Source organism: Bufo bufo, chromosome 4, assembly GCF_905171765.1.
Source record: "Bufo bufo chromosome 4, aBufBuf1.1, whole genome shotgun sequence".
Classification (NCBI taxonomy): Eukaryota; Metazoa; Chordata; class Amphibia; order Anura; family Bufonidae; genus Bufo; species Bufo bufo.
Genome location: NC_053392.1, coordinates 282,751,146 through 282,766,472, shown reverse-complemented (window position 1 = coordinate 282,766,472; position 15,327 = coordinate 282,751,146). Strand labels below are relative to the sequence as shown.

Below are 15,327 nucleotides of genomic sequence, written 5' to 3'. Positions count from 1 at the left end.
CAGCTCCATATTGCAAACTCAATCACCCCATCCAGTGACAACTCGTGATGTGTTATAAAGGCAAAGACACTTTATAGAAAAGTTATATTTAGGACCTATAATGAAATTCTTCATACCAAAGAAATACACATGCTGTACACATGTATATATATATATATATATATATATATATATATATATATATATATATATTGTATTTTGCAGTAAAGTGGTATTGACTACCACAATGTTATTGACCATTAGAGCTAGAGAGTCTGGCAATCGCTTTTGATCTTAAAAATAGTAAGAGATGAAAAATAATTCTGAACAAACCATCAAAAGATCACATTATGCTTCATGTTACTGAGAAGGTTAAATTTCCATAACCCCATTTGAAAAGATGAATCCAATTTTTTTATTTTTTTATTTGATCAATTTCTTTTATATACAACTATAAACTATCTTTCAATAAAAAGTAGCACATGCTTTAGATAAATGTTATTTCACGCTGATAATTAGTGACTACAGTATTATAAAGTACATCGTTTCTTAACCCAGTTTTGCTTCTGTATCAAGTTTGTGGTTCGGTTGTGGTAAAGTCTTATTAGCAATACATTGATTGAATGTTAAACATGTCATCACAAAAACCAACAATAATGTACAGTATGTAAAGTTATAAAATGCAGCCATTACTGGACATGAAACCTTATGTGAAGATTTACACTGAATGATAAAGAACACAGTGAGGACATTAATAATCCACCAATCCACACCACTTCAAAACTCATTGAACATACAAACGCACAAAACACTGTTTGCAAGTGTGGTTGGTCACTTGGGCTACCTTGTTCTACACTGTTGCTCCTTACAGGGACCTGTGGAAGCTGCCTTCCTCTCCGACTAAATGAAGAGTCCCCCGTAGATGACTGACTTCCTACTTGATGGTTTCTGTAAGGTAAAAGAAAAAACAAGCTAGTTAGGTAATAGGTAGAAGGCAGCCATGCCCATAAAATTTCTTTTTATGGTAACAAAGTTTCAAAGATTCAGAGCTAGATTACTGCAGTCTGAGGTCAACGTCTTTTGAGGCCAAACTATCTACAAACAAAATCAATCAGCAGGTAAGAGTGCCAGCTTAGTTCAAAATGTTTATGAATTTTCCGAAAGTAAAGTATTGATGACCTATCCTCAGAATTGGTCATCGATATCTTATCGGTGGGGGTCCGACTCCCAGTACTCCTGCTGATCAGCTGTTTGAAGAGGCCACAGCACTCCGGCCTCCTCATAGGCCACTGAGGTCACATACATTGTTCACATGAATGATGTGCAGCTCAGTATTCAAGTGAAGGGCCTGGACTTCAATACCAAGCCCCTATACAATGTACAGTGCTGTGAGGAGGCCATAGCCTCCACTGCCTCTTTAAACATTCAACTCCCCCCCTATTCCCAGAAATCCTTGTTAACCTTCTTAAATGAACCTATACCTTATTTCTTTCAATCTCCTAATGCAAATTTGGTTGTAACAGCTAAATAATGGGCAGCATAAAATTGCTGTTGAGCAAATAAGCAGCCAGCAAAAAGTTCACTTAAAAATGCATCATTCTGTGGTTGCTGAAAAGATCAACTGCCCGAGACCTCTACTGTCTCTTTCCACAATTCCCAATCTAACTACAATTCCCAGACATATGACAATAACTAACAGAATTCTAATATGTATGGGCAACTTTATACTCAAAGAAGGCAAAAGCTTGAGAGTAAAAGTGTATGACAAGGCAAAGGTGCAAAGGCCTGGGATTTGTCCCACCCTCATCAGAACCATTCATAGCAGGACAAAGCATCTGATGCCTGACTTTTACACGGGGCAATGAATGTTAAAGGGAATGTGTCACCTATGTTTTTCTGCTAGTTAAAGCCAGATAGTGATACATATCCTTTTTTCTAATCTGTCTTTATTTTCTGATTGTACTTTTTTATTTGATTTTCTGAACATGATTATGGGGGCGGTCATCTTGCCTGAGCTGTTGTTAACAACATTTAGAGATATGCTTTGCCCTGGCCACCATGGTCCATAGACACAATAAACTGGAGAGGACTCATTAACTTCTATAGGAGAGTTTTCTAGGCATGCTTTGTGACGTGTGCAGAGGTCAGGAACAAGGACGGACTGGCAACTTAAAAGTGGCCCTGGAAAAAAGGTAAAAGTGACCCCTCCATATTCATTGAAGGTGGGGCAACACGTAGGTGGGGTAAGCCATACACACAGACCTCTTTCAACTTGAGGCGTCTGCATCCTTGTGTCGTCAGTATAGGCTACATGCCTGGTTTCCTGTGGAAGTGAACAGTGGGGCAGGATGCCATGGGCTCCCGTGTCTGCCACAGTATTTAACTGTATCACTGTCTTGATAGGAAGGGTACCTAAGTACCTGATGCTCCCATTGTTAATTAATGCTAACAGTGTCAGATTGTGATGTACTTGAAGAGGGCTCAGGTGGCCCCTGGGCATCGGCCAGTTTCACCGGCTGCATGGCTTATCTAAAATAGTATCCCCACACACACATGTTTTTTTGTCCAAGGGCTTCCTTAAAGCTTGATCCAGCCTGGTGACATAAAGTTATTTGTATAATACACAAACACACATTGTCCTGTGGTACATAAAGCCATAGGGCACCGGGGTTAGAACCACACATAGTGGTAACTACATGCAAGTAAATTCAAGGAAAGGTAGAGGAACAGAAACAGCTAACAAATAAGGAGACTTCTGAAGAACAATATTGTTTCGGGTTGTGCAATGGTCTGCAGAATTCAATCCCAAAACCTACAGTAGATTGCATGTAAATAGGACAGATAAGCCATTTATAAAATGTAATGGCTGTAAGACAGCATCTAAGGCAGTTCACATATTGATACGGATATTGAGTGTGGGAGGAATATTATGTATGTACCTTAAGTAGACAGTCCAGTTTATATTTGTGCACGTTTTACATGTCAGAGTGAGTCTTATTTATCAAAATTGTCTAAAAGAAAGAACAGCCCGGTTGTTTAGACCAACCAATCACACAGCAGCAGGTTGCAATGGGCTACAAGGCTAGTTTTTTCTGTATAAATAATACCACATGAAATCATATGCTGTACGTATATCCGCATGCACCACAGAGACATCAGGAATATAACAAAGTTAGTGTCACTGATACATGGTTAAATATAACTCACATTTAACAATGGAAAACACATGCAGAAAACACAACTATAGGAGAAAAGTTTTTTAAAACCTACAAACCTTATTAACTTTACAAAATAAACACTCTTGATTCTGGTTACTAAGGAGACATATGTATCTCCCTGTTGACATCACCCCTATATTTTATTGTTTTGGCCGACACCCCAAGTCCTTCAATATTCCAGCTATTTCATACAGTCTTAATTTGAGTTCTTTAAGTTCACTTTAAATATTAGCCAGTAAACCAAAATCATAAATATCTGGGTATCAATGGAACCACTTGTCCAGCAGATTGTGAGAAGTTAAACCTTGTTCCACTCCTAGCAAAATTCACCTCTAAACTGGCAGTGTGGTGTAAACTACCTCTACCAGTCACAGGGAGGATAACACTTATTAAAATGCTACTGCAGCTTCTTTATGTCTTACACTAAGCACTGGTTTGGATACCCTTACGGTTTTTTAATAAAGTCAAAAATACATTTTGTAAACTGATATGGCGAAAAGGGTAGGCACACATTAAACTTGACACTTTACCATATGTGAAAGATGTGGGAGGAGTAGGACTAGCAGTCCACAATGCACATCTTTATTTTTGGCTTCACAACTACATCATCTTAGGGTCTCGGAGAATGAGGTGGAGTTAAATTCTACTGGTGCACTATTGAAACTCCATCTTTACGCTCCATCTTTGTTTGAGGCTCTTGAAACAAAGAGTTTCTATACTCATGGATGAGACCTACCCACTGTTCTACTCAGGGCCGGCGCTAGGAGCGGGGCAAACAGGGCAATTGCCCAGATGTGTAAGAGAGCTGGTGGCCGCACCTGAGAGGAGCACAGACAGCACAGCAAGGAGCGCTGGTCCCTGGTCTTCCACCCACTGTAGCCCGCAGAGTCCTTATGCTGTAGTGAGGAGCTGGGTGCTGCATCCATAGCCCCGCCCCCTTCCTCTCTCTCACCGGAGGCCCTGCACTGTGAAGGTAATGGCCTCCTCTGCTCCTGTGGTTTACTGGTGAGTTCAGAATGTCACCCTCTAATGACCTGACATATTGGATGCCCTTCTCTCCTCTCTCTGTGCTTCAATAAATTACAAGGGCTGCTTGTTAGCTGATGTGCCCTGATAGGTACAGCTGGGCAGTCCAGACCCTGGACTAACAGGAGGGGAGAAAGCCTGCAGAGAATATACAGGACCTGTCGACTGCATCCCCCCTTCTGCCTCCCCCCACTGTAGCTCTTTTTTTTTTTTTTACTATTTGCTGCCTGGAACAAAGTTGTCTAAATATAATGTAATCTATCTCATATCTATCTACTTATCTATAACCTATCTATCTACCTTTCTATCTCATATCTGTATCTATCTATCTGTCTGTCTCTCTGTCTGTCTATCTGTCTCTCTGTCTGTCTATCTACTGTATCTAAAATTATGGAAGAAAGGCAGCATTCTGACTTCAGTGAAACAAGTGGATTACTTTATTCACCCAACACTCAATGCCATTGAGTGTTTGGGTAGATAAAGAAATTCATTTTTCCCTCCAGTCCGGAACACCACACGTTACAAGATGCTGACATTAATGCGCTGTATGTGTAATGCATTCACATGTCAGGTCCACTCCATCTCCACAATGGCTTATAGTTGAGCACTGAAAATGAATTTTGACTGGAGGTGATCAAGGATTTGCTCACTATTGTATCAGTACATTAGATATTGTGACTTAATGCGAGATGCCAGCATGCCAAATAAAGTTGCCACCTTCATCGTAGCTCTCACACCTTCCTTCCTTTTTGTAAAGCTTACAACAGGTTAGAGCTGCATAATCTATAATGTATCTAAATATGCATTGAAACCCTCATACCTTTTTACTTCAGAAACAGCACATTTATTGTTTGGTTTCTGGTTGCTAGATTTTTCCATTTTTCTGGGCTGCCTGAGATGAAGTGATAAATGAAAAAAAAAGAAAAGCGAGAGCAAAAAAACAATAATAACAGGAAACAGCAATGAAGAATGAGATTACATGTAAAGCATTGAAATGATGAACATTACTGGCATTGACTACTATTCACTATACATGTAGAAGACTAATAAAAATAAGAAGCAATAAACAGAAATTTCCAACAACTTGAATACACTACTGAATACACAACGAATAATACAATGATTGGAAATACGCCATGTTAAGGCTGCTTTCACACTACACTGGGCAGATGTGCTCTCTTGTACATCTGATCTTACTTCATCAAAAGTTGGAATGGATCCTAATGCAAAAGAGAAGGAACATACTCTCTGGGGAAGTGTTCCTTTTCCTCTTTGTAGTAGGATCTTTTCCGACTTTTGATGAAATAAGGAGCATGGGAGTGCGGCTCTATCAAACAATGTGTGAAGGCAGCCTAAGAAATATAGACTGAAATGCAATTCATGAATATTACTGAATCAAAAGAGCAATAACAATACCCAAAAAACATTTCCCCTTCTCCATGAACATTATCCACATGCAATAAAAAAAAAACAATGTTGAAGGTGTCGTCTCCTTTATCTGCGCTCATTTCATTTATTTTATCTTGGAGCATCATCATGGTACTGTTACTGGACAGTGATAGTACGCTCTAACGTCTGTGGATGTCCTCATCAATTGACTATCCCATCATACTATGGGATCTGTTGAACCCTGTACGGGATGTTAAGCGTCATGCTCAATAAAGCAATATATATAGGAGGACCTCTTGCGATATACATATACCATGTCTGCGGTAAAATACTGTGCAGTATGTCTGGTCTGATTGACAGATCGGGCTGCCAATGGATTCTCCCTGATAAGAAGGCACTCCCCAGCATCGCTACACTAGACGAGCGGTGGACGCCGAGCAGCGGGCTGGAAACTGTGGACACTCCCCTGCTCCTATTGGTTGTTCCCCGAGACCGTGCCTGCTGAGGGGCGGAGTCATAACTATATGAAGCCGGCAAGTGAGTGGCCAGTACGGCTGTCATAGCGCCAACATGCTGCCAAGCTGCACGCCACGTGCAGTAATTTAATGCTACATAGTCACCTAATAATCCTGCACCTGCTCCTGATGAAATGCAGGCTCACCACTGCATGGAAACGCGTTGAGCAGGAGAGAAATACTTAGGGCTTGCTGGCAGGGGTGGGAGGACAAGGAGAGGCGTTGTAATCACAATGCCATATGTATCTAAGTTGACCAGATAACACTCTGGCAAGATACAAACCCCAAATAGTCCCTGTAGTTAGCTCTTTTAGGCAGTAGTTGGTAACATAACAACTGCTCTGTATACCAGCAGGCATTCATTTATGTGTTACAGTAACACTGTTGCTTATATGTGCTCAGAGAGTGTTACTAAGCGTTACAGGGTGTAGAGAGGCACGCTTTTTAAGCTCAATCAGTCCATTTTGAGATAGGAAGTAAAAAGATCAAACCTATAGTACCCCTCCCCCATATCTGGGGTTACACCCTAGCCTGATTTACTCTAACAAAGAGTGTTAATTTGTGATTCCTGGTTTAAAAAAACAAACAAAAAAACAATAATGATTTATTATTTTATTTTAACGTTCCATTCAGGCAAGGTTCTATTGGTCTAGTTCGAATAACCCTGGAGAAAAGCCGATATCAGCTGTTGTGGACTATTGGTGATCTACTGATTTAGGCTTGTCCAACACAAAGACATACTGTAGTGTGACAGCTTGAGTTCACTGTAATATTCCTCAACTTCTGACAATTTTATAGAGACAGGTCATAAGTTGTGATTGATGAGGGTCTATAAATTGAAAACCCAACTTTTTTTTTTTTTAATGCATGTTCTAATATACGCTGTGCTCCTTGGGTTCGTGTTTGCATTCCAGAGAGAGACCTGTGTACAGAAAATATCATGACTCTTCTAGGAAATCTAATGGGAGTTAGCTAGTCTCGTGAACATTGAAAGCACCCAGGAACACCACCAACCACAATTTCTGACATGCCTCTGTTAGGGTACTTTTCACACTTGCGTTAAACCTTTCTGGTATTGAGTTCCGTCCTAGCATGCTGCAGTATTTTCTCCGTCCAAAATTCCGGAACACTTCCCGGAATGCCGGATCCGGCATTATTTTCCATTGAAATGCATTAAATAATGCGGCCCCAAGCGCAGACCTTTAGAAATTTGAAAAAAAAAAATACTGGATCAGTTTTCCCGGATGACAACCGGGGAGACGGATCCGGTATTGCAATGCATTTGTGAGATGGATCCGGATCCGTCTACAAATGGTATCCGTTTGCATACAGATTGCCGGATCCGGCAGGCAATTCCGGCGACGGAACTGCCTGCTGGAATCCAACAACGCAAGTGTGAAAGTACCCTTAGTAGTTGAGAAAATGACAGCTATAGTTTACATGCAGTCTACAGGAATACATTCAGTAGGAGAAAACATTAATGTACAGTATAAAAGGGTGAAAACACCAAAAACTAGAACTGTCAGCTAGTGAGGGCCGATGCACAAGGCAGTGAGTGGGAATAAACCACTCATTCTCAATGAGTTGCAGTTTCAGTACTGTAATCATTTGTCCCCATACAATTCCGCTGTTTGCTGGTAAACCATCCCTATTTACACAGGCAATGTGCTACCCAAAAAAGCTGATTTTAGGTATGCAAGAAGGATACGATCAACAGACAAATAGGCATTTGCTCAAACAACCCCTGCATTTCACTTCACTGTAATATAATACAAGTATACAAGTGACACTTGTATACTTGGATATTTGGCTTGTGGGTGAATTTTCAGGATGAACCTTAAATGCACTCTAACCTTTACAGGTGAACTTAATGTGACCTTCGCTAAACTTTTGAATGCACATATCCAACTGTTCATTGTTTCAGTACTTTTTGCACAACTTGCTGTTCTGTAACAAGGAGCTTAACGGCAAAATTCACAACAGGTGTTTGATTCATGTATCGCCCAATAAATTTCCTGGTTAAATTAGAAGTGGTATTTAAACAGTCCTCCTCATCATGCTGTTCACATTTTGACATCATGAGACCAAAACAACACCTAACAATTGATTAACAATACCTCGCTATTGCGAGGCTTCAAGCAGGATGTTCCAACAGAGATACAGAAAGACTGGAAGAGTCATAGAAAGTCATAAAAGTGGACCTCCTTTGGCCACAACCCAAACTAATGACTGCTTCATAGTGAACAATGCCCTGCAGAACCGGATGAAGAATGCCACACAACTCCAGGCACATTTAAGGGAGGTGAGAGGCACCCAAGTGTCACGTCAGACCATTCAAAACTGTTTACATCAGCATGGTCTGCGTGCTAAAGGACCTGAAAAGGTACCTCACCACAGGCGTCATGGTCTTGCATGGGCCAGGGAGCATCTACACTGGACGAGGGTGTGCTGTTCACTGATGAAAGGCGATTCATGCTGATCAGAAATGATGGCTGCCAACGATGTTGGAGACGTCAAGGAGAGAGATATGCATCAGCCACTATTTGCCTTTGGTGGCGGTGTTTTAGTATGGGCAGGTGCGTCTAGTCAATACAGAGCTGCCCTACACTTTGTGAATGATACAGTGACAAACCCATACTACTTGAATAACATCATTAACACAGGCCCAATTTGATTGTCATGGACAACAACGCACCAGCTAATCGAGGTTGCATCATTAGGGAACGGCTGCTGGAGACTGGGGTACCTCAAATGGAGTGGCCTGCACTTTCTCCAGACCTGAATCCCAATGCAAACCTATCGGATCAGCTGAGTCGCCATGTAGAGGCTTGTAACTATGTACCCCAGACCCAAGAAGAGTGGGATGCCATGACTCAGCAGACAATAAGTCGACTTGTGAACAGCATGAAACGTCGTTGTCAATCTGTAGTTGATGCTCAAGGCGACATAACAAGTTTTTGAGAAATTGCCATTTTTTGTGTGGTATCCCCACCACTGTTGTTGGCTTTTGTTTCAATAAATTTTTTGAGATGAGGAAATCACTATTGCATGCTTCTACCTAAATGCTCTACTTTCATGATATAATATCGCTGTAACTTTTTACATTTTCCATAAATTTCACTCGAAAGCCAAATATCCCTAACTTTTGGTGAGTAGTGTATATTGTACAATAAAGTTACAATATAATTATTTAAAAGGCAAAGCAACTAGAGCAATACATGTGATAAAACATTTAAAGGGGTTTTCCAAAATTTTACGACTTTGTCTCTGCCTTTCTAAGACCAGTGACGATGAGTTCATTTGTCACATGACCTAGGTGCAGCTCAGCCTCATAGAAGTGAATGGGGTAGAGCACAATACCAAGCACAGCCATTATACAATGTATGGCGCTGTGCTTGGTAAGCACGGAAAAGGCCGCAGCACTCACAGAAGCACTGGTTCCTTCTCAAACAGCTGATCGGCGGGGTCCAGAGTATCAAACCCCCACCGATCAGTAGTAAAAATGTAAGAAAACCATTTTACAGGATATGTGAGGGACACTTCATTATTATTCTATTCTACTTATCTTTATTCTACTTTATTAATTCTACTTATCTTGGGTAAAAATTATTTATTTTCAATTAGTCTTTATTATAAACCTTTGTTGTTTTACAAATTTGTCTGATTCTTAAGGCCTCTTTCACACGTACGATACGGATTGGCTCAGGTTGCGTTCGGTGAAACTCGCACCATTTCGCAAGCAAGTTCAGTCAGTTCTGTCTGCAATTGCATTCAGTGTTTCAGTATTTTCCTGCGAAGGTGCAATCAGCTTTGATGCATTTTTCACACGTGTGAAAAAAAAACCTGAAGACTTACAAACAACATCTCCTAGCAACAATAAGTGAAAAACACATTGGGCCAGATTTATCATTAGCTCAGGTCAGAATAATGGAGTGAAAAAGTCCCCAAAAAAGTCCCAAACGCTAAAACTGCGCACAAATTTGTGACTTTTTTCTGCTCTGCACTATGCTCGCCAGTTTTCTGAAAGTGGGCGTGTTTTCTTATGTAAATGAATCTCTAGACAGATCTACTATTGGGACTATTTAAAAAGTCGCAAAAAAGTTGCAAAAAAGTCGCAATTTCACTCCAGTGAGGACCATGCTTATCTTATGAGACTTTTTAATAGAACATGCGACTTTTTCATAAAAACGTGCGATTTTTTCGTAAAGATGTGCGACTTTTGTAAAGCTGCTTACTGACGGATAAACTGCTACCGTCAAACCACATTTATTACAGTCTTAAAGGGCCGATCATAAATCTGACTTGGCTAAAACTGACGTTAGTCATATGTTAAAGTGGAGTGAGTTGTCAGAGTAATGATAAATCTGGCCCATTGAATCCAGATTGCATCTAGGTTATATCTGGATGCAATGCGTTTTCCACTAAAGCCCCACTCACTTCTACAGGGCGAGGGCTGCGTGAAAAACACAGAATATAGAACACACTGCGATGTTCACGTAACGCAGAAATGATGCGTGAAAAACATGAATGGGTCAGGATTCAGTGCGGTTGCTATGCATTCACTTCATGCATTGCACCCGCGCAGAAAACTCGTTCATGTGAAAAAGGCCTAAGGCTACATTCACACGTCAGTATTTTTCTATAATCCGATTTTCTGTCCGTTTTTTGCGGATCCGTTGTTCCTGAAAATGTTTCCATATGTCATCCGTATGTCATCCGTTTTTTGCGGATCCGCAAAAAACGGAAGCATGTATAAATTTCAATAAGCAAATAAAGTTGTTTGGATTTCTTTAAAAAAATAAATAAAAAAAAATTAAAATGTAATTTCCAGGAACGGATTCCGTATAAAACGGATGACATACGGGATGACATCCGTATGTCTTCCGTTTTTTGCGGATCCATTGACTTTTTATTGTACCAGGATCCGATTTTTCAGGAAAAGAATAGGACATGTTTTATATTTAAACGGACATGCGGAACGGAACAACGGAAACGGACAGCACACATTGTGCTGTCCGTTTTTTTCCAGGACCCATTGAAAATGAATGGGTCCAGATCTGGTCCAGATCTGTTCCAGAAAAAACGGAACAGATCAGGAAAGAAAAAACGGACGTGTGAATGGACCCTTAAACCTAACACTTTTGTCTAGAGAAGTTACTCCAGTTTTCCTACTTCACCCTCATACTGAAATGTGATTGCAACTTTTTTTAAAAAGTCTCAGTGATAAATCTGGAGTGAAACTCATTAACATAGCTAACCATGTCCACTTTACCACCCATATTTCAAAACTGGAGTGAGTAGTGTAAAAATGCAAAAAGTCAGAACATTTTTGAGCAAGTGAGCCCAAAAAGTTGCACCCCCTTCATTTTGCGACCTTTTGAGCTGATAGGCAGTGGTTTTGGGAGTCAGACCCCCACTGATCAAATATGTCATCAATATGGTATTCCTGAAAAATCCCTTTAAGTGAACTTAGCTGTCAGTGCCAGTTCTGTGAGAAGATCTGGCAGACGTTCTTCTCTACCTCTTGTATGATGTTCTTTGTTTTGGTTTCACTTTCTCATCTCCTTTTCTTCTGCCAGGTGTCACTTATTTCGACTAATTGTCTTCCTTTATAATCCCTCCCATACTGCCTCACTTTGCGGTTTATACTACTTCCTGGGTGAGGCGTTCACTGCTGGAGGCTGCTTCTGCTGTTTGTTCAGATAAGTCATTTACTTTATTGTGTTTCCTTTCTGGCTTGATTCTAGGTGACCCTGACTCCGTCCGTATTAAAGGGCTTCTGTCAGCCCACTAAACCTTTTTTTTTTTTGTTTACTAATAATCCCTATACTGCGAGCTCTGCATATATAAGTTAAATAATCATTTTGGTTCAGTAGAATTTGATAAAAAGCGATTTTTAAAATATGCAAATTATCATTCAAAATCTGGCGCCTGCGCCGCTGCCGTACCTAATGATTATTTAACTTATGTATGCAGAGCTCGCAGTATAGGGATTATTAGTAAACAAAAAAAAAAAAACGGCTTAGTGGGCTGACAGAAGCCCTTTAAGTGCAGGTGGTCGTGTCCCCTCACTATTATAGGGTTTTCAGGTGTCACACAGTATTAGGTACGCGGGCATGCAATCGTCTACCATACAGACCCTTGCATGTGCATAGCAGTCAGGGAGAGCTCTTAGGGTTTTATAGGGCTCACCTATAAGCTCCTTAGTTTGGGATCAAGCCAGTCGCTTGTTTATTTATATGTTCCAGCTATCTGCTAACTTCATCCGTGACATTATAAACCGCCATAACCGTCTTAAGCATGGATCCGGTTTCAGCCTTGATTGACCGCATGCAAGGTCTTTCGCTGGAGGTAGCAGATCTCCGTAAAAGTGTCTTAGTTTCAGGTGACCGGTTCTGCTGGCGTTCCGAGCCTAAGATCTCGCTCCCGGATACGTTCTCCGGGGGTAGTGAGAATTTTGTTCGCTTTAGAGAGGCTTGCAAACTCCATTTTCGCCTACTTCCCCATTCCTCTGGTGATGAGGAGCAGAAGGTGGGGATCATCATCTCGCTGCTCAGGAATAACGCTCAGTCTTGTGCCTTTTCGCTGCCGGTAGGGGCACGGCCCCTCCAATCGGTGAATGAATTTTTTGTAGCCCTAGGGCAGATATATGATGACCCGGATCGTATTGCTCTGGCTGAATCTAAACTGCGTCTTTTATGCCAGGGGAAACAGTCCGCAGAGATATATTGTTCTGAATTTCGGAAGTGGGCAGCTGATACTGGTTGGAATGATGCTGCACTCCGAAGTCAATTTTGCCATGGTCTTTCAGAAAGATTGAAAGATGCATTCGCTTTTTATGAGAGACCAGCGTCGTTAGAGTCAGCCATGTCTCTAGCTGTTCGTATTGACAGGCGTCTTAGAGAGAGAGAGGAGACTACTCTTTCCTGTCATATTCAGCCCAAGGACAGTGGGGCTGTCTCATTCAGTGCGCAGGGGTCTCAGTCTGTCTCAATCCCCTCTGAGGAGGAGGCCATGCAGCTGGGTTTGCTTGCCTCTGATAGTAGAGGATTCAGCTCTCAGAGGAGGGTTTGTTTCTGTTGTGGGGGTATAAATCATTTGGCTAATGTTTGCCCCTCTAAGAGATTCATGGCGTTTTCTGAGGGTAATAAAAACAAAACAAAACAAAACAAAAAAAAACCTCTAAAAACTTTCCATTTGCTACTATTGGCAAGGTTGATGGTTTGCCGTTTGCTTGTAGTTCCCGTTTTCTCCTACCTGCCAGGGTGGCACTAGACAGCAAGAACATTGTTTGTGATATTTTTTTAGATAGTGGAGCAGCTGTCAATCTCATTGATAATCAATTTGCAACAACGCATGGTTTCCATGTATGCACTTTGGAAAAGGATATACCTGTTTTTGCTATCGATTCCGCTCCACTTTCTCAAAGATCGTTAAAGGGCATAGTTCACAATATCCGTTTGACTGTGGGTGACGCTCATGTTGAGGATATGTCATATTTCGTCTTAAGCGGATTACCTACTCCTCTAGTGTTGGGGCTACCCTGGCTCACTAAACATAACCCCACTATTGATTGGCAAGCAAGGCAAATAAATGGTTGGAGTGAGTTTTGCAGAGAGTTTCTACCAAGACTGTGCCATCTTTTCTCTCTGAATTTTCGGATGTGTTTTCCGAGAGTGGTGTCCAGGAGTTGCCCCCTCACCGGGAGTACGACTGCCCTATTAATCTCATCCCAGGCACCAAGCTGCCAAAATCACGACTATACAATCTCTCTCAACCTGAAAGAGTCGCTATGCGTACTTATATCTCTGAGAGCCTGAGAAAGGGACACATCTGACCCTCGAAGTCACCTGTTGCCGCAGTTTTTTTTTTTTGTTAAGAAAAAAGATGCTTCTTTAAAGACCTTGTCTGGATTTCAAGGAGCTGAACTGTATCACGATTTGTGACCCATATCCGCTTCCTCTGATCCCGGACCTGTTTAACCAGATGGTTGGGGCTAAAGTTTTTTCTAAGTTGGATTTAAGAGGGGCATACAACCTAGTCAGGGTCAGGGAAGAGGACGAATGGAAGACGGCCTTCAATGGTTATGCCCTTTGGTTTGATGAATGCTCCGGCCGTCTTCCAACATTTTGTGAACAGCATTTTCTATCATTTAATGGGGAAATTTGTACTGGTGTATCTAGATGACATTTAGATTTTTTCTCCTGATTTCAAGACTCATCGGGACCACCTATGTCAGGTCTTGCTGATTCTGCGGGAGAATAAATTATACGCTAAACTGGAAAAATGTGTGTTTGTGGTTCCGGAGATTCAATTTCTTGGTTTTCTTCTCTCCGCTTCTGGTTTTCGGATGGACCCTGAGAAGGTCCGCGTTGTGCTTGATTGGGAGCTTCCTGAGAGTCAGAGGGCACTGATGCGGTTTTTGGGTTTTGCCAATTATTACAGAAAGTTCATTTAGAATTATTCCTCTGTTGTTAAGCCACTCACTGATATGACTAAAAAGGGGGTGGATTTTTCCTCGTGGTCGGTAGATGCGCTTAAAGCCTTTTCTAGTATTAAACAGAGTTTTGCTTCCGCTCCCATTTTGGTACAACCGTGTTTACCGACCATAAGAATCTGGCCTACTTGGAATCGGCCAAGCGTCTGAACCCGAGACAGGCCAGATGGTCTTTGTTCTTTTCTAGGTTTAATTTTGTTGTTACGTTCCGCCCTGGGGTTAAAAATGTGAAGGCGGATGCCCTGTCACATTGTTTTCCGGGAGGGGGTAACTTTGAAGACCCGGGTCTGATTTTGGCTGAAAGGGGTGGTCATCTCTGCTCTTTATCCTGATTTGATCTTTGTCCTCCTGGGAGGTTGTTTGTGCCTCTCGCTTTACGACACAAGGTTTTTAAGGAGCACCACGATACTGTCCTTGCTGGGCACCCGGGGAGTAGAGCCACAGTGGATCTCATTGCTCGGAGATTCTGGTGGCCGGCTCTTCGTAAGACGGTTGAGGGTTTTGTGGCAGCCTGCGAGACCTGCACTCGTGTCAAGGTCCCTCATTCACGGCCATCGGGTTCTCTCCTCCTGTTACCCATTCCTTCCCGTCCTTGGACGCATCTGTCCATAGACTTCATTACGGGGAAGAATCAGGAGGATTGGTATTCTTTTTTGTCCCTTGCTGAGTTTGCTTTAAATAACCGTCGCCAGGAGTCCTCTGA

The 15,327-nt window shown here is 41.7% G+C and overlaps 1 protein-coding gene across 1 annotated transcript in view; it reads right to left on the bottom strand.

The window, feature by feature from the left end:
- Positions 1-15,327, bottom strand: part of RIMS1 (regulating synaptic membrane exocytosis 1) — a 293,279-nt gene that overhangs the window by 172,938 nt on the left and 105,014 nt on the right. Inside the window, exons 7-8 of the mRNA XM_040430037.1 lie at positions 5,044-5,115; positions 824-927 (exon numbers count right to left, since the gene is read on the bottom strand). Of these exons, the coding sequence (XP_040285971.1) occupies positions 824-927; positions 5,044-5,115 (176 nt within the window). The remainder of the gene's footprint in view (positions 1-823; positions 928-5,043; positions 5,116-15,327) is intronic.